The following is a 20,833-nucleotide window of genomic DNA, read 5'->3' on the forward strand; positions in this document are numbered from 1 at the left end:
GCCTCAGCATGCGATTATAGGCATGTGCCACCAGCCCAGGCTCAGAGGTCTCTTTGTTGCAGAAACTCGTTTCTTCTTTGTGGCCGTACAACTCCTCCAAGTGTCTGAGGATGAAAGCAGCTCACTGTGATGACTCGAGGGCTGAGGACTTTATGAGCTGCTGTTTGAAGTAAAGCAGGTGGGGTCAAGTTTGGAAGATGCATGGGAAGGTCATGAGGTCATGGAAAGGTCAGGAGGTCCAGCTTAGCAGTGAGGAAGGAGAAAGCCACCTTCTTGTCCTGTAGCCCCATGGCCTCCCTTGCACATAATATGCATTTCAGTGACAGTTTGGGGACATTTCAGGGGACAGGAAATGGTTCCTTTAGAAGTTCACTGGACAAGGCTGAGATTCTGGTGTTCTGGAGGCAGGCAGATGGATGCTGTGCACTGGTGCTGAGTTCTTGGTTCCTTCATGTACTAGGGGAATCCCTCATAACAAGGGTTAAACATGGGCATTTTCATTTCTCGGGATTTGAGTCAATTAGGTATAGCTTTTTATTTTGCCTTGTACTTACGGCCTAAAGCAGGGGTCCTCAGATGTCAGCATTTGACAGAAGCACCTGGAGAGATGTTGAACGATTTCTGCCTGCAACTCCAACAATTTCGGATTTCACCTGTCTGGAGCTGGTGGTGGAGCTTGGTTCATGAGAGCAACCAAACTTGCAGTTGAGAGACCATGGATCACTCAGCCACGATGCAAACCTGTGTAGATGTAGCCTGGCGGGGTTGCAGAAGTAAGCCCAGCATCAGAAGATGGAGGCAGAAGGACCTGTAGTAAGTTCAAGGACAGCCTAGGCCACATAGCAAGACCCTGGGTTAGGGAGATGGCTCAGTGTGAGTCCCGAGCGCCCACGTCAAAGCAAAGTACAGAGAGAGGGGTTTATGTTTGTAACCCAGCACTGTGAGGCTGAGATAGACCCCAAGGCATCATGGATAACCAATGTAGCTTAAATTGCTAGCTCTCTGGAAGACACCCAATATTAGACTCCGGACTCTACTACAGCACACGCGCGCACACACACGCGTGCACACGACCTAGTTTCAAAAACTCTAAATAGACAAAAGTAAAAAAAAAATAAAAAGTAAGTAAAAAGTAAAGTGTGATAATGTTGTCTGCCCAGGCTTGAGGAGGGAGCAGCTGAGTGGAGCTGAGTGTGCGGTTGATGAAGTGGAGGAGTCCTGGGCAGGCCTGGGCGGTAGTGAAGGGAGTCCCTGGTCGACAAGAGGGTAGCAAGGTATCGACTCTTGGAGTTGGGGGGTAAGGTTCAAAGGCTGGGAGTTGATGTGGGTTTCACCTCCCCAAGATGCGAGGCAACGTGAGTTTTGGCTTTGGAGCATAGGGAAGAGTTGGTGCCACTGAGTTGGTACTAGCAGGGAGCTGAGGGTTGGGTTGCCAGGTGGAAACTTAGGTCCTGCAGTTCGGAGGAATACGGCGTTGGCGGAGCTCCGGGACTGGGCGGATCTCCCGGGTGGGGCGTGGCTCCGGGAAGGGGTGTGACACAACGCCAGGGATGGGCGGGGGCGTGGCGGTGGGGCGTGGTGTGGCGCCAGGGCGGCGCGGGGCGTGGCCTCAAGGGGCGTGGCGTCGCGGGATCAGCAGAACCGGCTACCTCCAGAGTCTCCGCTGGATCCGGACCTGGAGGCTGCGCCTCACTCCAGTCTCCAGCCCGAGCAGCTCGCCGCCACCCCGCCGCCCCCGCCGGGCTGCGCCGAGACGCGGGCATGAGCCCGCCCCGCAACCTGCGGAGCCAGCGACCCCAACCCGGGCCTCGGCGCCCAGGTAAATAGGGGAATGTGAGGCGGGGAGGGGGGTCCCTAGGCCGCACCGAGCTGTGAGATCCCGGCGACTCTCACCCTGGAGTGCCCTGGGGCACCTCGGGAACCAGCCACGGGAGCGTCCTGCTTTAAGGGAGGAGGGCTCAGATGCGCCCCTCGAAGCCAGCGGGACCCTGAAACTCCCTGAGCCGTCCCACCCAGCTCTCATCTCTGGGAAGCCCAGGTCTAGACTTTACCTCACCTGCACCACCCCCCCTCCACGTATCCCATCAGAGAAACCCAGATCTCCGGCTCCCTGAGCCTCTTTCCGGAAGCAGCTTTCTTTGCCTTCCTGCTCCCCAAATTCCAAGGCTTCCCCCTACTGTCTACCCGGACCTGCAAGTGGCTTTCCTATTCATCGCAGTCCTCCGGGCCAGCAGTCTCCTGCCCTAAAAATCTTTCTCCTCTGGCCCTGGGATTCTGTCCACCTTCTTCCCCTGGAGCCAGCTAACTGGTCACTGCAAAAGGACCAGAGCAGAGCCTTGCGCAGACAGGGACTCTGTGCAGCCTGCCTGCCTGAAGCTGCGGGAGCAGAACAGTTGCCAAGCACTGGGATGGAGGGCCGGGGTGGAGGGCTTTGATAAGCCAGGGCAGCTAGGGGCCGGGTGTCAGCCCCAGCACATTCCAGCAGCCGCCGGGGGCTGTGCTTCCTGCACGTTCTTTGCCGGCCCTTTTCAGAGAAGTGTGGCTGCTGTGTAGGCATCCCAGGTGGGTCCCGGAAGCTGGGAAGCTCTCACTATGTTGCTTTTTCTCTGTGCCTGGGTGCTGGGTAGTCCTGGGCAAGGCAACAGGCTGGATGTGACCTCATCCAACACCACCAGCTAAGGTGGGACCCCTAGCCAAGCTCAGAGACAGTGTCAGCAGCAGCACAAGTTCCCGGAGGCAGCTTTGAACCAAACTGTGGATCACGGACCCCACTGGTTCTCCTGGTCTCTGGGGCTTGGCTGGTCCTGCCAGTTGGCACTAAGATGCAGAGAAGTGAGAGCCTGCTGCTGCTCACACGCTCTGGGAGCAGAGCTAGATAGTGGTGGTGAGGGGTGAAAGGATGAGGACAATCCTAGATAAAATTAGTGTCCCTCCCTAGATTGGGCACCTACTCCGTCCTCTGTGGGTGTCCTGGTCACTGGGATGGAGCTGTAACTAGATAGAAGAGGCTTGGCCATCAGGGAGCTGTCATTGTTGGTGTCTCTACATGACCAAGTGACAGATGAAGGAACAGGAAAATCTCATAGCGACGTGCGATAGACCGTAACACTGGATGCTGCGAGACAGATAATTAGCAAGGCCGGGGGTCAGGAGGGCCTTTAGGAGGAGGTGGACTCTCAGCTGAGATCTGACTGAGGCAGTGGAATATCCTTGAGACCATGGGAGGAAATTGTGTTAGAGGCAGAGAAAAGTAAGTGCAGTGAGCTTCCCTGAGAAGGCATTTACATACTGAGAAGTGGCAGGGTCCCAGGGGAGATGAGACAGCAGTGATGTGGGGCATTGGACCACATTCCAGGCGACCATGAGTGTTCCGATGTCCTGTCTCTCTGATGTTCCTCTGCTCAGTTCAGTATTTGGTCTGTCTTTGTGGCTCTCCTTGGACAGGGCATGGGAATCTGTGGGAGCGCACCCTGCTGGCCCCAGATAGTAACCACAGAAGGATGGGGCAGCTGGGTAAGTAATAGGGAGAGTTCTCCATGCCGGAGAAAAGACAACCCGACAACCCACCTGCAATCAGATCTCTGCTGTGAGGTGGAAACAGACAGATGACAGTGAGATGGTGTCCAGGTAGGGCTGATTTGCAGCCCTGATAAGATCTGATCTGTCAGGGGTGGGGCAGCTTGGCCAGGCAGGCAGCACTCAGGCTCTCCTGTGTTTGTTCTAGAGCCAAAGCCTCCAGGCGGGGTTCTGGGAGGGAGCACTCAGTGCTGCCCATGGGGCAGGTGGGAAGGAAGGGCCCCAGGAGGCCTCCTGCGCCCTCCTTACAGGATGCTGCCCTTCCTGGGGAGGGCAGCAGTGTGCTCTCCAGCCTGACTTTTTGTGGTGGCCTGGCCCAAGGCAGCTACTGTCCCTCCAAGAATAGCCAGCCGCATTGATACCAGGATAGAGGAGAGGTGTGTGTGTGTGTGTGGGGGTGGGGGGGGTTACCTCCTAGAACATGAGGATGGCTACTGGAAACCCAGCGAAGCCATCTAGGTAGGTATACAATACTCAAGGGCTTCATGCCCAAAGCTGAGGGTGCTATACCTCAGGTCCTTTCACATTTGGAGGTATCTGTCCCTCTGCAGACCTGTGAGAGGCTGGTGGTGGCCATGGATGGGCAGGGCCTTTCTCACTGCCCCTAGTTCTTGTCTATTGAGCCTTTGAGGGACCTTCTTGGGGCAGATTGGAGATGACTTTCTGTTTAAGACCGTGTACGCCCTCTTGGCAGGGGGGAGGGTGGGCATGGATCCCCCTCCTGATGCTCCCTCCTCCATCCTCTCCTTCCCAACCCTCTTCGCACTCCATTTTGGGTCCTGGGTTAGTATTTGCTCCTACAACCTAGCTGGGGACTGAAGAGACCAGAGGCCAGAGCCAGCTGCCAGGTCCTGGGCTCCTCCATGAATGTTGCTTTTCAGTGGTTCTAGGGCTGGATGTCCGGTGGGCAGGCACAGCAGGGAGCCCTGAGGCCTTGGTGTGGCCCGTTGGCCCATGGGTTGCAGGGGAGATGGCTGATGGAGCCAACAAGGGGTGCCCTGCACTGAGCATTTGGAGGCTGGTGTGTAGTGGGTGTGTGGCCAGGACTGGGCAGGAGGGTCCAGAGCATGCAGGTACTTCCGGCTTCACTTCCTCAGTTAAAGTAGAAAGACTGGCCTTAACTTGTGGCATCCCTCCTGCTTCTGCCTCCTAGTGTTGGGATTACAGGCATATATCACCACATCCTACCCAGACCCTTTAGGGAAAAAAAAAGATGTGAAAGCTGAGGGATTACAGAGCCTACTAGAGTCATGCCCCTGGTTGTCTGGGCCACCTTCGATGACCCTGAGCCTGGTGGCTTCTTGTAGGCAGGTTGGGAAACTGGCCTTCAGTGCTGTGGACTGACTGCCGGGGGGCCAGCTTGCTGGACACCTTAGGGGGGTACTCCGTGGAGTCAGTACTTGTTCTTGGGACGAGACAACCCCAGAGGTAGGTGGTGGAGACAGAGCTGGGAAAATGACCCCTCTGCCAGAGCCCAGGGGTGACAGGGCTGCTGAGGACTAGCCGCAGGAGAGGCAGAGCACTTGCTGTGGGAACATTCTGGACATGGGATCTGCAAGAGAGGATGCATTGGCCCCGGGGATTATCACTGTACTCAGGAGAGAGGTAACTGCTCTGCCACACCTCGTTTGCATGTGCCCACCGGGGTGTCCCATCTGTTCCTTGTTAGGGACTCAATAGACAGGCGTCCAAGAGATTAATTAATGTCAAGATGCTGGCCGATTGAGATTCCTGCTTGCCCTAGGGCCCCATCCTAGAAACACAGATGTCCAGCTGACTCCAGAAATGCTAGTGCATTGCCGCCCAGTGTTCCTGGAGATGTGGGGAGCCATGTTGGTAGCAGAGCTCTGACTCCTGAGGCTTCATGGCAGAGAAAGCTTAGGTGGCGGCAGCGGCGGCAGCCAAAGTGGGCTACAGGACAACGTTCCACTCGGGAGCTTCTCATTCCTTTTTGGCTGTAGCCTGGGCTTGCTGTGTGACCTTAGGCTGGTGGCTTACTCTCTCTGGGCAACCTTCTTTTCTAGTGTATAATAGGAAGGTGTTAGATTGGGTCACGGCAGGGATTGCCTGGGTCTGTGTTAACTGATCCCAAATCTCCCCCTGCTACTCCCGGTTTTCCTGTGTTGCCTAGGCTATACCCCCTACCCTGGGTCATCCTTCCTATAATTAATGCCTGACCGTGCTCAGGACATAACACTGCTTGGCTAGACCGAATGGCCTGCTGGGGCCATGTCCCCACCCCCAGGCTGGGCTACTCCTAGCTCAGGACCAGAGTAAGTGTCTACTTCCTCAGAGGCCACAGCCTACAGTCCCACACATTCCTCAGACTTATCGGCCCCACCCCCTGGACTCTGCCCTCTTACTCAGGAAACACCAGCACCCAGAAGAGTCCAGGGGCCAGGAGCAGGGTCTGAATGGCTCGAGCTGGTGACTCCCAGCCTCTCTTCAGGGCTGGGGAGAACCAGGTATGGTGTGGTGGGCAGAGGGCTTGGGGTCTGTGAAACCAGGAGGGCATTGTCTTTACGTTGGAGTGCGGGCTTCTGTAGATACAGGACCCTGGACCATTTCCTGGAAGTTCTCTGCCGGGATTCCAGTACCCAGGAGGGGGTACTCTGGCAAGGTGCCTTAAGTCTGCCCCAAAGTTGTAGCAGGATGGCCAGGTGCTGCCAAGCCGAGGGGCCAGGCTCCCCCAGAGCCAGCTGCCTCTGGTCCATTCCCCTCTCTCTTTTTTTTTTTTTTTTTTCGAGACAGGGTTTCTCTGTGTACCTTTGTGCCTTTCCTGGAACTCACTTGGTAGCCCAGGCTGGCCTCGAACTCACAAAGATCCGCCTGCCTCTGCCTCCCAAGTGCTGGGATTAAAGGCGTGCGCCACCACCGCCCGGCTCCTTCTCTCTTTTTTTGCTATCACCTCCACAGCAAGCAGAACGGGAGCCAGCCAGCCCAGGAAGGGGTTAACTGCCAGCCCCAGCCTTGAGGGAGGGGACTGGGCTGGACCATTTTCCTGCTCTGCCTCCACCTCGCTTTTCCTGAATGGTTCTGCCGTCCTGGGGTGGGGAGGAAGGGAAGGAGGAAGGGCGGGCGGGCAGAGGGAGGGAGGAGTGTGGGAAGAGGAAGGAAAAAAGAACGAGACAGCCAGGGGGAGAGAAAGATGTCACTGGCTCTAATCTCCCTGTCATTTGGGCTTCCTGCAGGAGCTGGGCGAAGGAGCTGCTAGAACAATGCTGAGGCGGGGGAGGTGAGGAGTGTCTTGAACAGGTGATCAGGGGAGACCAGGACACCTGGGCTTATCACCTGGGCACCCCTCCCGGCCTCAGCCCAGCCGGCACCCCAAAGACAGAGGGGCAACCATGGCGACCAATTTCAACGACATCGTCAAGCAAGGCTATGTGAAGATGAAGAGCAGGAAGCTCGGGGTGAGCCACCCTGGCGGGGGGCCCTTGTCAATAAACAGTGCTGAGGACGGGTCTGGAGGCATGGTGTGTGGGGTACTGTGTGATTGTGGTTCGAGGTTTCTCAACGCTGGCTGGCTGGCTGGCTGGCATGTGCCCGGCCAGCCTCTGCCTGCTGCATCTCTTGCCCCAGCTGGGCTGGCTGGCTGGCTGGCATCCCAGCCACTGGACCAGGAGTGGTAGCTGACAGTCTGGCAGAGGCATCCCTGCTATTGTTGAAGTTGTGGCCACGGCGGTGGCGGTGGCGGCCACCACCGGGTAGCAGGAGTAAGGCTGTGAGAGCAGAGCACCCCTTTGGCCCCTGGGCCTCCTCCCCTTGCTCCCCACCCCCTTCCCCCTCCCTTCCTCGCCTTGCTCCCCACCTCTTCTGTCCTCTTTAAAGTGACCCCTCCCACTCCCCGCTGCCACCACGCACCCGCTTCTCAACTTGCTCCGAGCCTGGACTCACATTTTAGGTGGTTGTTTTGGGTGCTAAGGAAGTGTTAAGGGAGGAGAGGGGCTTGTTGGGGGGTAGGGGTCCGGGCGTGGGGGCGGGGCAGAGGCTGACACTCCCCTGATGTGTGGGTGAAATGGCCCTTGCTCTGGGATAGGCTGCTTTCTTTGGAGTTGTTGGCATTGTTGGAGGTAGCCCCGAGCTGGGGCTTAGAGGGGCCACGTACTGCTCCTCAGCCCATACAGGTTTCCAGCTGAGGAAAATCCCCCAGAGGCATGAGTAGGGCCCCAGGGTCCCTCTGAAGCCTCTGTTCCCCTGCCCACCTCCTCTCATCCAATGGGAGGCTCTTCCCAGCAGGAAAGCAAGCCCTGGTGACAGGTGACTCAAGCCTGTTATATCCAGGACTCCTGTCCTTCCCTGCTACCTTGATGGGTTAGGCTCAAGGCTCAAGGCTTCCTGAGCTAGCCTGAGGGTGAGGAGATGCCCAGGGATCACCTGGCTTCCGTGTGTGTGTGTGTGTGTGTGTGTGTGTGTGTGTGTGTGTGTGTGTGTGTGTGTGTGTGTGTGTGGTTTCTGTTCCTCCTGCCCTTCTGGGGATGTCGTGTGTCCAGAAAAGGACCACAACCCACGGCCATCAGCTGGACCATCAGTGGATTGAGGCAGGGCTGCTGGGCCTATTTGGAGTCTCACTGGCTCAAGCCTGGCAGAGACCCCGCTCTTTCCGAGACAGAACAAAGAGCAAGGCTGAGGCCAGGCCCAGAGGCCCAGAGAACGAGGACCTTGCTCCCGTCACCATTCCTTATCCCCATACTTAGATCCAGCAAGTCCCTAGGGGCCAGCAGAGCTGAGGCTCTCCCTGTCTAGGGCAGGGCTTGCCAGGGGAGCCCTGGCCACAGGGCAGTCAGGTGGGGTCAGTGTCAGCCCTGCTCCTGGGGGATTCCCAGACCCCAAGTGCAGAGTGGATAGACCCTGGGAAAGAGCTGGCAGGTGGGGTGTGGCCTGGCCCAGACTGGCGTCTACTCTATCCAGAGACTCTACTCTCCACAGACCTGAGCTTACTCTGCTATCCTGTGAGGGGCCGTAGTTTACAGTTGCTCCAGGCAGTGTTCTTGTCTCAGTCTCCAGAGATCAGGGTTGGGGTGGGGGTGCTGAAAGCAATGGAAAGGGGGTAGAGCCCGCCCTCCCCTCCTACCTGCCAGGCCTCCCCTCCCTCCCTCCCTCCCTCCCTCCCTCCCTACCTCCCTCCCTCCCTCCCTCCCTCCCTGAGCAGAGTAGAGCCTGGCAAAGTGCTTCGGAAGAGCTGATCAAAGACCTGTGCGAAGTGAGGAGAGCGCTTGAGTGCATGGCTCCCTGGGGTTGTGTGAGTGTGTATCCTGTAACCAGGCAACCAGGGTGCTGGGGGAGGGGGGCAGGCCTCTACTCCCAGGTCGCTGCCTGCTGGGGGTGGGGGCGCTTAGGCAGCTCCCACCCATCCATTTATCTATCCATTCACCCGTCTGTCCATCTTCCTGTCCACCCTGCCCTTCACATGGCCACTCACCTGCTCAGTAATTGCACGCAGGTATAAGCAAGGAGTGGGAGAATATGGCATACTCGGTCTCTGCTTTAAAAAGGCTCAAGTGAACAGAGCAGGGCTGAGCTAGGGACGGGTGCAGAGGCAGAGACACTTCCCAGGGTCCCAGACAGGAGCCTGAAGTGGCCCAGCTTTAGGGAGTTCCAGGGAGAGGGGCTGTCTAGGTCCATTTTGCTCTGTGACCTGCCTGCCAAAGGCCTGGTGCTGTACCTATGGCAGAGGAGGCAGCTGAGCTGGCGGCCAGCCCTTGGGACTGTGGCCCAGTGGCCTCCCCCCTCCTCTCCTCAGCCCAGGCCCCTTCAGGAGCCCTCTTATTTGCAATGACAGTGGCACAGGGATGTCCGGGGAACAGGCCTGCCAGGCTTGGCGCCCGCTGGCAGGAGCTGGTAAATCCATCACCGACTGGCTAAAGAGAGCCTTTGGTGGGAGGGAGGGAGGGAGGGGCCCTGCAAGAAGAGTTCAGATGGGCAGTTGATGGAGGTGCTGGGACAACCTTTCATGGTGTCTCGAGGCCAGCTTGTCTCTGGAGAAGTTCCCTCCTTAGGAGTTTCTGAAGCTCTGGAGACTCTCAGTGGCCTAGCGCACAGGGCATTAGTGGTGAGGACAGGCAAGAGACTGCCCAGGGAAGGTACTGCGCTGTGTGGGCACAGTTAGTTCTAAGCTCTGTCCCCTTACCCTCTGTAGGCCTCTGGTCCCCACGGGAACCCCCTGTGGTACACTGTTGGTAAGTGGTGAGGGAAAGCCCTGGGAGCAAGAGTGTTGCCCCTCACACCAGAGCCTCGCCTGGGCCCCAAACCAGGGCCTTGGTGATGCAAAGCTGGCTGAGTGCAGGGGCCACTTCCTGTCCCTGGGAGACTGGCGGCCAGGGTGGTCTGTCCTGTGGTAATGGGTGTGTCCCTGGCAAGTCCACCTTGATAGGAACTCCGCCACTTGCGTTAGGTCCTTCCTTCTTGCCTTCTTCATGGCCTTCTTCTACTTGTCTCTGAAATGGAGACGACAACTGAACTGGCCTCAGGAGTGACCCCGACACTGACTGGCTAGGAAGCATTTCACAAATGCTCCTTCCATTACACTAGTCACGTTGAGCACACGGAGGATCATAGAACAACTCAACAGAGCTGATCATGAACACCACCTCGGCCGTTTGGGGTGGGCTGCCCCTCTGGTGGCCGCTGTCGGGCAGTTACCATCCCCAGGTTTCCTCTAGGCTAGGATCCAGGGAAGGGTGTGGTACTGCTCCCTCAGGAGGCTGGGGTAGCTTCAGGACAGCATTGTTGGGGATCATGGTCCAGCAGCAACCTGACCTCTGTTCTTGACCCACAGATCTACCGGAGGTGCTGGCTGGTGTTCCGGAAATCGTCCAGCAAGGGGCCCCAGCGGCTGGAGAAGTATCCTGATGAGAAGTCAGTGTGCCTCCGAGGCTGCCCCAAGGTTAGGGGCCTGGGCCCTAGCTCCCCCCACCTGTGAGCAAAGATGACTTGCTGAGTCCTGAGGTCTGAGAGTACCTTCCTGGGGGGCGTAACTATGGGAGGTGGGGTGAAGTGCCCCAGCCGGGCTAAGCCTCTTGGGGTGTCCTCCCAGGTGACTGAGATCAGCAACGTCAAGTGTGTCACACGGCTCCCGAAGGAAACCAAGAGGCAGGCGGTGGCTATCATATTCACGGACGACTCGGCTCGCACCTTCACCTGTGACTCAGGTGAGGCCTCGGGGCCGCAGGCTCCAGCTGGTCGGGGCTGGTAACAGTCAGCGGTCCAGACAGAGAGCAGGGCCAACCCTGGCAGGAAGGGTGGGAGGTGTGCCCTGGTGGATTAGGTCCCCAGACTGAGGTGGGCAGGCAGGCCTTGCCCTCCCTGCAGAGTGCACTGACTCAAGCCAAGGAGTCCGGGTGGGCTGCTGGGGACTCTGAGCTGGTAGGACTACCAAGTGTGATTTCTCTCTAGAGCTGGAGGCAGAAGAGTGGTACAAGACACTGTCAGTGGAATGTCTGGGGTCACGGCTCAATGACATCAGTCTGGGAGAGCCCGACCTCCTGGCCCCGGGAGTACAGTGTGAGCAGACAGGTAAGGCTGGAGCTGGGTCTCAAGGTGGGGAGGGGAAGGTGGGGCCCTCAGTTAGCTCTGCTCTCATTCATCCTCTGCTCTGCAGATCGCTTCAATGTCTTCCTGTTGCCCTGCCCCAACCTGGACGTATATGGCGAGTGCAAGCTGCAGATCACCCACGAGAACATTTACCTCTGGGACATACACAACCCCCGCGTGAAGCTCGTCTCGTGGCCCCTCTGCTCCTTGCGCCGCTATGGCCGAGATGCCACACGTTTTACCTTTGAGGCGGGCAGGTAAAATACCCTCTTTGCTCCCACCCTATCCCACATGGCCACCGTGGAGACTGCTCTCTGCATGGCATCAGGCATATTACCCAGAGGGGATAAAATGCTTCAGTTTTACAGACGAGGAACTCAGGGCCTGAAGTGATTAGCTTGCAGGTCAAGTGAAGCCGTATACCAAAAGCACAGCTCCCTGGCTTGGCCACTGCAGCACTTTCTAGCTTTGGGATTCTGGCTTTAGCACCAGTTTCCTATAGGGGATTCACAAAGCACTGAGCCTGATGGGGAAGACCCTTGCTGGGACTCAGCCAGCCTTAGACTTCAGCTCTGTACCACCTGCTTAACCTTGGCCTAGCTACTGTCACACTGGGTGCTGGTTTCCTCTTCTGTAAACGTGTACGGAGACTGTTCAGTGTGCAGACCGGAGGGCGGCAGAACAGCCGAGTAGGTCCATTTACCTCCACTGGGTATGTGGCGGCTACCCTGTCCCCAGGGGCCTCGGTACAACCACAGCTGGCCCACAGAACTCGCACACCCACACGGTGGAATTCCTGACACCTTGCCCTCTTGCTCCCTGTCCTCAGAATGTGTGACGCTGGGGAAGGCCTCTACACCTTCCAGACACAGGAGGGGGAGCAGATATACCAACGGGTTCACAGTGCCACCCTGGCCATCGCTGAGCAGCATAAGCGGGTCCTGCTGGAAATGGAGAAGAACGTGAGGGTGAGGCAGTGGCTGTTGCTCCAGGGCATGGGAGGTGGGGCCCACGCCAGCTAAGTTTCCACCAGCGTGTCCACAGGTGAGTCAGGCAGGGCCTTGGGCCGGCAGCAGTGTCCCCAGAACTAACACAGGGGACCCCTTTCTGTGTGCCACAGCTGCTGAACAAGGGCACCGAACACTACTCATATCCCTGCACACCCACCACAATGCTGCCCCGTAGCGCATACTGGCACCATATCACAGGTTCTCAGAACATTGCCGAAGCCTCCAGCTATGGTGAGTCATTGTGTCCTGTCCCTGTGGAGGCCTCCTGGGCACCATGGGTCTTTGGTCCTGGATTCAAATTCTGAGCCTGCATCTCTGACCACAGGTGAAGGGTATGGGGCAGCCCAGGCCAGCTCAGAAACAGACCTCCTGAACAGATTCATCCTGCTTAAGCCACAGCCCAGCCAAGAGGACAGCAGTGAGACCAAGGGCCCTTCCCAGTGACAGCAGGACTGGTGGGTGCTGATGACTGCTGGGCCACCTGTGGGAAGGCCAACTGCAGCAGCCCGTGGACAGCCTTACGGAGCTGCTGGCCAAGAGCCTGAAGAGAGCAAGCCGTCCCTCCTTGCCCTCAAGGGTGAGGCTGGACCTCAGCACATGGCTGGCCACACCACCTGAGCATGAGGGGCTGGAGCCACCGTGGGACTATATACTGTTAATGGTTTTAATATATATGGCTTATGACATATTCTGTATTAATGAGGCTTCCCTTTATCCCTCCCCAACACATACCCATTTCTGATTCCATGACCAGGCATGGTCAAGGCTGTCTGAGTATGAGGGCAGCCATTCCTGTCCTCAGTGATACAGCTCTCCTGCTGCCAAGACTGTTGGAGCTGCCAGGGTCAGAGTAGGGGACAATCAGACCGGTGCTGTCTGTGGGCTCTTCCTCAGAAGCCTAAGGGCCAAGGTAGCAGGTAGCTTCTGTCCTCTGGGCCAGCAGTGACACAGGAAGGACCCAAACTTTGCTGTACCACGTGGTAGCCTTGCACTTAGGAGTTTTAAGCAGAGGTGGCATCTGGTTTTAAAATGCACTTTCTGCACTGGCTCCTTCCTGCTCAGTAGGCTGAAGATGTCTTCAGGCAGGGCGCCCATCACCTCAGCAGTAGAGGATGGCTAGGGCCAGCCCAGAGGGCTGCAGCAGGACTACTGTGGGGAGCACCTTGCTGCCCCTTTTACTGAGCGGGGGTACAGTGCTCCAGCAAGGGGAGTCCCTTGCCCTGGGCCAGCCACCCCAGGCCAGATTCCAAAACCAAGACCTTCCCATCTCCCCACAAGGTGCTGAGCTCCCTGCTGAAACGCAATTAAAGCAATTGATTTTCTAGTGCTGGTCTTTATTGACTACCGTGCAGAAGGGCTATCTTTCTATTCACATCAAACCTTTGGTTGCGTGTTTCTGTTTTTTTAATACTTTAGGGTTCTGATTTGTGGGAACAGACCTTGTAAATAACCACTGTTGACATTTGTGGCAGGATGATAAGGAGGCCCCCTCCCAGAGGTGCCCTAGAGCCAGGGAGATGGCATGGCCAGCCCAGCTCTGACTGACCCAGGCCATGACCACCCAGAGACAGTCAGCTAGTCTGTACAAGAAATGGGCCCAGGTCCCCAGGAGGGAAAGAGCTGGCTCAGCCAGCAGCACGATGACGCATGAAGGAGATTATGTTGTGCTCTTTATTGCCAAAAATAAAAACTTGTAAAAAGACATCTACTGTTGATCAATAAATATCCTTCCTTTCTGTGCTGGTGCGTGCTTATCCCCTGCCTGGAAACCACTATGGGTGGGTCTGTTTCAACCTGGAGACATGCTAAGGGCAGGGCCTGAACTTCACTAAAGAGAAAGGAAGTATGGGAGGGGTCTGTGGTACCCCCGCCCCCAAGTGTCAGGCCAGAGTATAAAACACCAAGTTCACCTGTGGACAGAGAGGACAGCCAGGGTCTAATACCAGTCCCCAAGGGTGACTTCTCAGCTTAGGGACACCTGAAACTTCAAGTGCCAGTAAGCGGGCCCTGACCCTGGGAAGAGGACCTGAAAGGTCACAGGCTGCTTCAATGAAGGTCCTAATGCTCAGTCCCAATGCCAGACGCCTAAGGTAGGGCTGTGAAAACTCCTTTCCTTGGGTAAAGATTTAAAAAGCTGGAGTGACCAGATGTCTAGGCCAGTAGCTCTCAACTAGGAAGCAATAGGGGCCCCCTGCTAGTGAGCTAGGAAACAGGATGGAAGGGATGCCTAGGGTTCTGAGGAATGCCACCGTGATCAGGAAGGTAGGGACAGGGATGCTAAATGCCTCATAAGAAACTGCCCTGCCTAATACCAGTGGAAGCCCTGACTCTGATGACCTTCCAGGCAGCTTGAGCAAACTGCAGTCCACAGCCCTGAAACCAGAAGGGCTCCCAAGACCTGAAGTCCAGTGGTCACCTTGAACCTAGTTGTCTTCAGCAGACAAGCTGCGGCTAGTTTATGGTGAGCACGTCACTCTGGATCTCATGGCTTAACTGAGTCTGTAAATCACTCAGCTTCTTCTTTAACCCAGAGAGGGCTGAGAGGACAATGGTTTCAGGGCGCAGTGAACCACAGGACTCCACGTTGTAGTAAAACCTGAGAGACAAGAGTAGGGTCAGAGCGCTCATAAGGCAGGCTTCCCTTCTATGCTGTGAGACTTCATTCCTACAAGGCACTTGATCTTGGGACAGGGCTGACTTCCCTTTACCTAAAACCTCTTATGCAGAGTGGTCCAGATCCACTTTGCAGCTCCTCAAGGAAGCTACAGCTACTTCAAAAGAGCATTGTTGAGCTGGGTGGTGGTGGTACAAGCCTTTAATCCTAGCACTTGGGAGGCAGAGGCAGGCATATATCTGAGTTCGAGGTAAGCCTGGTCTACAGAGAAACCCTGTCTTGAAAAAAAAAAAGGTGGGTGTGGGTGTGGGTGTGTTGAAAACTCTACAATGACTGTGTATGTGCATTTCTACACTGGAGACAGCAGGAAAGAACAAAAATCATACATGACACAGGCCAGTTCTTCAGGGGAGGGCTCCGGTCAGTTCTGCTCTGGCCTGAGCCTAAACAGGCAGGCCAGAGACAACATGGGATAACAACAAGGCCTATTTCTTCATGGTGACCAAAGGGGGATGAAGACCAACTCAGAATGTGTACGTAAGTCAGACAGTTAGCTCTCCTGTCACATGGGGGACAGAGGAGGCTTGCTAGGTGACTGCCTAACAGCCTCCCCCCCTCTATTCTTACAATTACAGTCCCAAGCAGGACCGGGTCTTACCTCTCTGGCTTGCCGTTGGGGTCATAGGGAGCCTGTGACTCATCCTCGTCCAGCTCGGAGTACTCACTCTTTGGCCTGAGGGCAAGCACAGGGGAGCACGAGTGGCTACTTCTGCCTTTAACAAGGTTCTCAGAGCACCCACCACCCCATCTCTCACTACGGCCATTGCTAGGCCCCGCTCCCCGCCAGCACATACCATTCCTCAGGCTTGGGATACACCGTGTGCCTAAGCGCGTTGTCTGGATCGTATTCAAAAGCCACCCCTGCAGTGGGGTTCCACTTGGCATGTTCCTTGCCAAAGCCCTTCTTGGCATAGGCTCGCAGTCTCAGCTCTTGGCCCTTCCTCAGCTTGACAATAAGGATGTCTGCAGGGAGAGGTGAGAGTGAGCCAGGAACCAAGAGAGGCCAGTTCTCCAACTTCTGACCCCGTACTGCATGAAGACAACCCACAGAAGGGTCTGAAGATGAGCGACAGAGACCAGGCAGCTCAAGACGGTACATCTGGTCTCTGCATCCTCTGGCCACCAGCATGTGTGCCCCACCCCCTCACCATCCCGCCCCACCCCCTTACCATCCTGCTCCACATAGTCATTGGGGTCGTTATCCCGGTTCCGGGATGTCACCTGTGGGAAGTCCAAACAAGTGTGCGTTAGCCTCTTACCTCTGTAAACTGTCAAGCCAGGGAAAGGAGGCCTGAGAAGGAGGCGGCAGAGCTGTCCAAACAGTCCAATGGCTTTTAAGAGGGTCTTTGGACAACACTGTTCAAGAACTCAGGACCAGCACTTCTAAGTGGCCATTTAAAGTAGATGGTCATAGGGCAGGTGACTTTAGGACCACATCTCATAAGGATCACCCCAACCGTCCCACTTGGAGCCAGACAGAGAAGAGCAAAGGCACTGACCGGAATAACCCGGGGGCTGTTGGAGATGAGATCCCGAGAGGTAACATGGCGAGTCTGGTCTTCATTGCACCTCACGTCAAGAGTGAACTCCACAGAACACTCAGGGCAGAACTCCTCGCATGTGCAGTCCTGAGGCAGGAAGGGCAGTAGGAACGAGTAGATTGGACTCCCTGCTTGTACTAACCAGCTCCTCTCCGTTTCTTCCTGTGAAGAGGGGCTGACCACAGTCCCAGGCCTCTTCTGGGCTGTGGCATCTGGTACACCATCCTCATGGTTGCTCAAGCTTATGGACAACTTGTCTACCCGCTGGCAACTACACTTCCTCTCCACGGTCACTGCTGCAAGCTACCACTAGGGGGCACACTGCTAACACAGCAGTGCCCAAACAGGACTGACTGCCTCAGAGGACCAAGGTTGTCATGGGACCATACCTGCCCTGCACTATGCGGACCAGCTTGGGAATTACTGAAAATACAACAAGCAAGGGAAGAACAGAAAAACATCTTTTCAAGTTAGGGGAAACAACACTATATAAAAATAAGGCAAATGTAGTAAAACATTAGCATTTGGTAACTGTAGAGGAAAAAGAACCAAAAACCAAAAACCAAAAAAAAAAAAAAAAGAGAGTGTTCATTAATGGTAGTGTTCTCAGCCAGGCATGGTAGCACATGCCTTTAATCCCAGCACTCAGGAGGCAAAGCAGGCAGATCTCTGGGAGTTCAAGGCCAGCCAGGACAACATAGTGAGACCCTGTTATAAAAAATAATAAATGGGGGGGGGGGGGGCGGCGGCAGCAGCAGCATGGTGGGGCTGGAGAGATGGCCCAGCTGTTAAGAGCACTTGCTGTTCTTGCAGAGGACCCAGGATCTTTCAGTTCCCAGGATCCATATCCAGCAGCTCACAACTGCCTGTAACTCTAGCTCCAGGGGCTCTGATGGCCTCTTTTGACCTTTTCCAGCACCCTAACCCATCTGCACATACATACATAGAAGCAGAAATACACACACACTAAAGTAAAAAACTATCTTTAAAAAAGAATTATGGGCATTGGGGGTGTGTGTGTCCCCTTTTGTAAGGCTCACTGAGATGCCTGGATGTGCTGAGAGCCCCATCAGAAGCAAGGACCACAGCATTAGAACATCATTACCACAATGGTTTCTAAACTATGCTACAGTCAGCCAGAGGAAGGCATCCAGAAGATTCCTGGGACAACTAGGCGCCACCCCCACCCCACCCCACCCCCTGTGCCTCCAGTCTACCCAGCAACACACATACCCGGGAGTACTGCAGCTTGTCCACAATGTCATCACTAGTGAGGGGGATCAATCCTGCAAGACACAGAAAAGTGCTTTGCAGAGCGGCCACGCCATCACAAGAACCTACAAGTCCCTTGGGCTGGGGACAGGAAGCACCCCACTTTAATCCCTTCCACTTCTCAATGTCCAAACTCACCAAGCCTGTGAGCAATGAATTCATCATGAAGGACTGAGGAATTGGCATCAATCTGAACCCAGTCGATGGCTGAAAAAGGCAACAGAACAACAGCACAAGTGAGTGAGACTACCCACCATCTGAGACCTCAGACATCTCCAGACCTACTTAAGTATTACTCAGTGCTCAGCACTCAGAAGCAGAGGCAAGTGGTTTTCTGTGAGTTCGAGGCCAACCTGGCCTACAGAGCGAGTTCCAGGACAGCCAAGGCTACACAGAGAAACCCTGTCTCAAAAACACCAAAAAAAAAAAAAAAAAAAAAAAAAAAGGAAAGCAAATAATCACTCAGTGTTCAGTGTTTACAAAGTTGAAGGTGCCCAGGCCAGGCTGCCAGAGACTGACTCCAAAGTGACAGCTGGAGGTTCAGGCATCTAATTTAAACCACACACATACCATACCTAACACCTTCCTGCCTCCAGTGAATTGGGTTTAGGGCTTGCTGGTACCACACAAAGAAACACTCACTTAGAGAATATTGTGAGAGTGGAATATTTACGGAGTTGAATGTTCCCTAAAGAGCACTTCAAATCTGCTATCCGTGTTAATATCAAATCCAAGAACAAAAGCTATCTTGGGCACTTAAAAGTTGGGGGATCATGGGTTGGAGGGATGGCTCAGAGGTTAAGGGGTTCCCAGCACCCATGCCAGATGGGTCACAACTGCTTCTAACCCCAGCTCCAGGGGGATCTGAGACCCCTGGCCTCCTCTGCAAATACCCACATACAGAGACATAATTAAAACTAATTAAAAATTTTTAGGGAAAAGATCATAAAACTAATGTGGCTCATGGCCCACACCTCACTGTAGGATAAAACCAGCTCACTCCTTTAGAATCCCAGTTTACTCCCACCAGTGGATAGACCTGAATGTCTTCCACGGGGAAAGTGCACTAACACCAAAACACGATCCCTCCCATTCACTGCTGGGAGTGTAGGACTGTGTGCTTATCGAGGCTTCACTCACACATGTACCTAGTCATTCAGAAGCAAACATCTGCATGTAAACAATGAAATTCAGAAATCAAACAGTGTTGGAGCCCAATTCTCAAGTAACTTGTATGGACAAAGGAAAAGAGGTCAGAAGACCAGACAATGATAGGCCTAACCTGCTCTGCCCAACCCAAGCAAGGGCCACATCGAACTTTCCTATGCCCTACCTCCCATCATCCCCATCCTCCCACACCCTGGCAGGTGAAAACTCCCAGCCTCTAAAAACCTTGTGTGTGTACAGATGCTGCTACTCCTTCCCTTTGAGCTCCTTCCTATCTCAAAAACAAACAAAAAACCCCAAAACCCATTCAGATCCCCCTGAAGACACCTGTCATATTTTGCCTTGTGTCTGTCCATGTCTTGTCTTTACATCTAGCTTGGAACTTACATGATCTACACATGCAGTAGAAATACGAGATCCATTAAAAAAAGACACCTACCAGAATGGATACAGAGTGGTGGTGCACGCCTTTAAATCCCAACACTTGGGTGGCAGAGGCAGGCGGATCTCTGTGAGTTCGAGGCCAGCCTTGTCTACAGAGTGAGTTCCATGACAGTCAAGGCTACACAGAAAAACCCTCTCGAAAAAACAAAACAACAACAAAAAGTGATATTAAACACACACTGAAGCATTATCCAATAATAAAGAACAAAAGTATGTAATTTGCAGAAGGAAGCCACAGAGCAAGCACACTTTCTCTCATGTGGAATTTCAACTTTTAAGAAGGGAGAGTTCTGGGTTGGAGAGATGGCTCAGAGGTTAAGAACATTGGCTGTTCTTCCAGAGGTCCTGAGTTCAATTCTCAGCTCACATGTGATCTGGTGCCCTCTTATGGCATGCAGGTATACATGCAGACAGAATGCTGTATACATAATAAACAAGTACTTAAAAAAAAAAAAAGAGTTCAGGGCATGGATCAGCAAAGTAAAGGCACTTGTCAAGACTCGAGTTCAATCCTTGAGGCCCATATGGTAGAAGATAATCCCTCCCATAAGCTGTCTCTGACCTCCTCCACACATGCACTGTAGCACCCTCACGCCCAGGGACATACAGATATACGTAAATAAATATGTTTTAAAGAAGAGAGAAGAGACAAGAAACTACAGCAGGGTACTATCAGGAAAGACGCGAGAGGCCAGTGGGAGGGGAATAAAAGGAAGTGAAGGGGTACTGAATGCAATTCAAGTACTCTGTGTGCGTGTGTGCACGAAAATGTCACAACGAAGCCCATTATTTTGTACAATTAAGATACATTTTCAAAAGACACCTACTAGTACCCAACACTGGCTTAAAAGCAAAGGCACATCATCTACAGGACTTCGGTAATCCCCCGGTAACACCGCTAACGACTCCTACCGTCTACACCCTACGGATGAGGAGGCCGCGGCTCTCCGCTGTTTAACAGTGTTTAGTCTTAATTTCTGTTGCTTTTGGGCGGACGGAGCAGAGCTGGAAGCCACGCGCTGAGGAAGGCACGCAGCAGGGCGGGCCTAGGCGGCCCCAGCCCACCGTGCAGCACCGCAGTGCTCCCAGCCTCCCACCTGGAGCGGGGGGCCGGCGGCAGGGGCCCCGAGGGAGGGTCGCATACCTATTATGGGCACCTCGGCGATGAAGACCCTCCGGATGGAATTGGCCACCCTACAGGAGGAAAGCCAGGCCGTGTGAGCGTCCCCGAAGCCACAGCCCCGCCGGGGGACCCGAGGACCCGGCCGCCCGCCTCTCCCCTCGCCGCCGCCTTACGCCAGGTCCGTGTTCTCGATAATGAACTTGACGTTCTCTTCGGTGAGTTCCGTGATCCGAACCGTTGGCTGGTTGGCGTACGGCATCGCGACCCGCAGCCAGACTCCCGCGCCAGTCCCGCAGCGCGCCTGCGCCGCCACCAGCAATTTGTCGGCTGGGTCCACGGCGCTTCCGGCTAGACGTGCGCGCAGCGCCACCTGCTGACCGGAGGCCAGAACTTTCCGGGCCTACGTTTTCTAACCGCACTCTCCAAAATGCCCTGCCTCCAAAATGCACCAGGCCCTAGGCTCTTGAAATCCCCAAGATATATAGCACAAAAG

General features: G+C 55.0%; 2 protein-coding genes across 4 annotated transcripts; one reads left to right on the forward strand and one right to left on the reverse strand.

Annotated features, from left to right (window-relative positions):
* The first annotated feature begins 1,562 nt into the window (after positions 1-1,562).
* Positions 1,563-13,823, forward strand: Dok4 (docking protein 4). 3 transcript variants are annotated; one of them, XM_006985230.4, is made up of 9 exons: positions 1,563-1,819; positions 6,768-6,989; positions 10,355-10,462; positions 10,613-10,727; positions 10,972-11,091; positions 11,177-11,366; positions 11,939-12,077; positions 12,230-12,350; positions 12,445-13,823. In XM_006985230.4, exons 2-9 carry the CDS (start codon positions 6,924-6,926, stop codon positions 12,561-12,563), a joined length of 978 nt encoding a protein of 325 aa, XP_006985292.1. In that variant the 5' UTR covers positions 1,563-1,819; positions 6,768-6,923; the 3' UTR covers positions 12,564-13,823. The 3 variants fall into 3 exon arrangements, with proteins under 3 accessions (XP_006985292.1, XP_076427782.1, XP_015859232.1); XM_076571667.1 differs by lacking the exon at positions 1,563-1,819 and adding an exon at positions 5,921-6,041; XM_016003746.3 differs by lacking the exon at positions 1,563-1,819 and having other exon boundaries at positions 6,623-6,989.
* Positions 13,531-20,675, reverse strand: Polr2c (RNA polymerase II subunit C). The gene is made up of 9 exons (XM_006985231.4): positions 20,514-20,675; positions 20,362-20,411; positions 17,745-17,813; positions 17,568-17,620; positions 16,293-16,421; positions 15,963-16,014; positions 15,588-15,756; positions 15,392-15,466; positions 13,531-14,715 (listed from the first exon to the last, which is right to left on the reverse strand). The coding sequence occupies exons 1-9, from the start codon at positions 20,597-20,599 to the stop codon at positions 14,571-14,573; spliced, it is 828 nt and encodes a 275-aa protein (XP_006985293.1). The 5' UTR covers positions 20,600-20,675; the 3' UTR covers positions 13,531-14,570.
* Between the last annotated feature and the right edge of the window lie 158 nt (positions 20,676-20,833).

Source organism: Peromyscus maniculatus, chromosome 5, assembly GCF_049852395.1.
Source record: "Peromyscus maniculatus bairdii isolate BWxNUB_F1_BW_parent chromosome 5, HU_Pman_BW_mat_3.1, whole genome shotgun sequence".
NCBI lineage: Eukaryota > Metazoa > Chordata > Mammalia > Rodentia > Cricetidae > Peromyscus > Peromyscus maniculatus.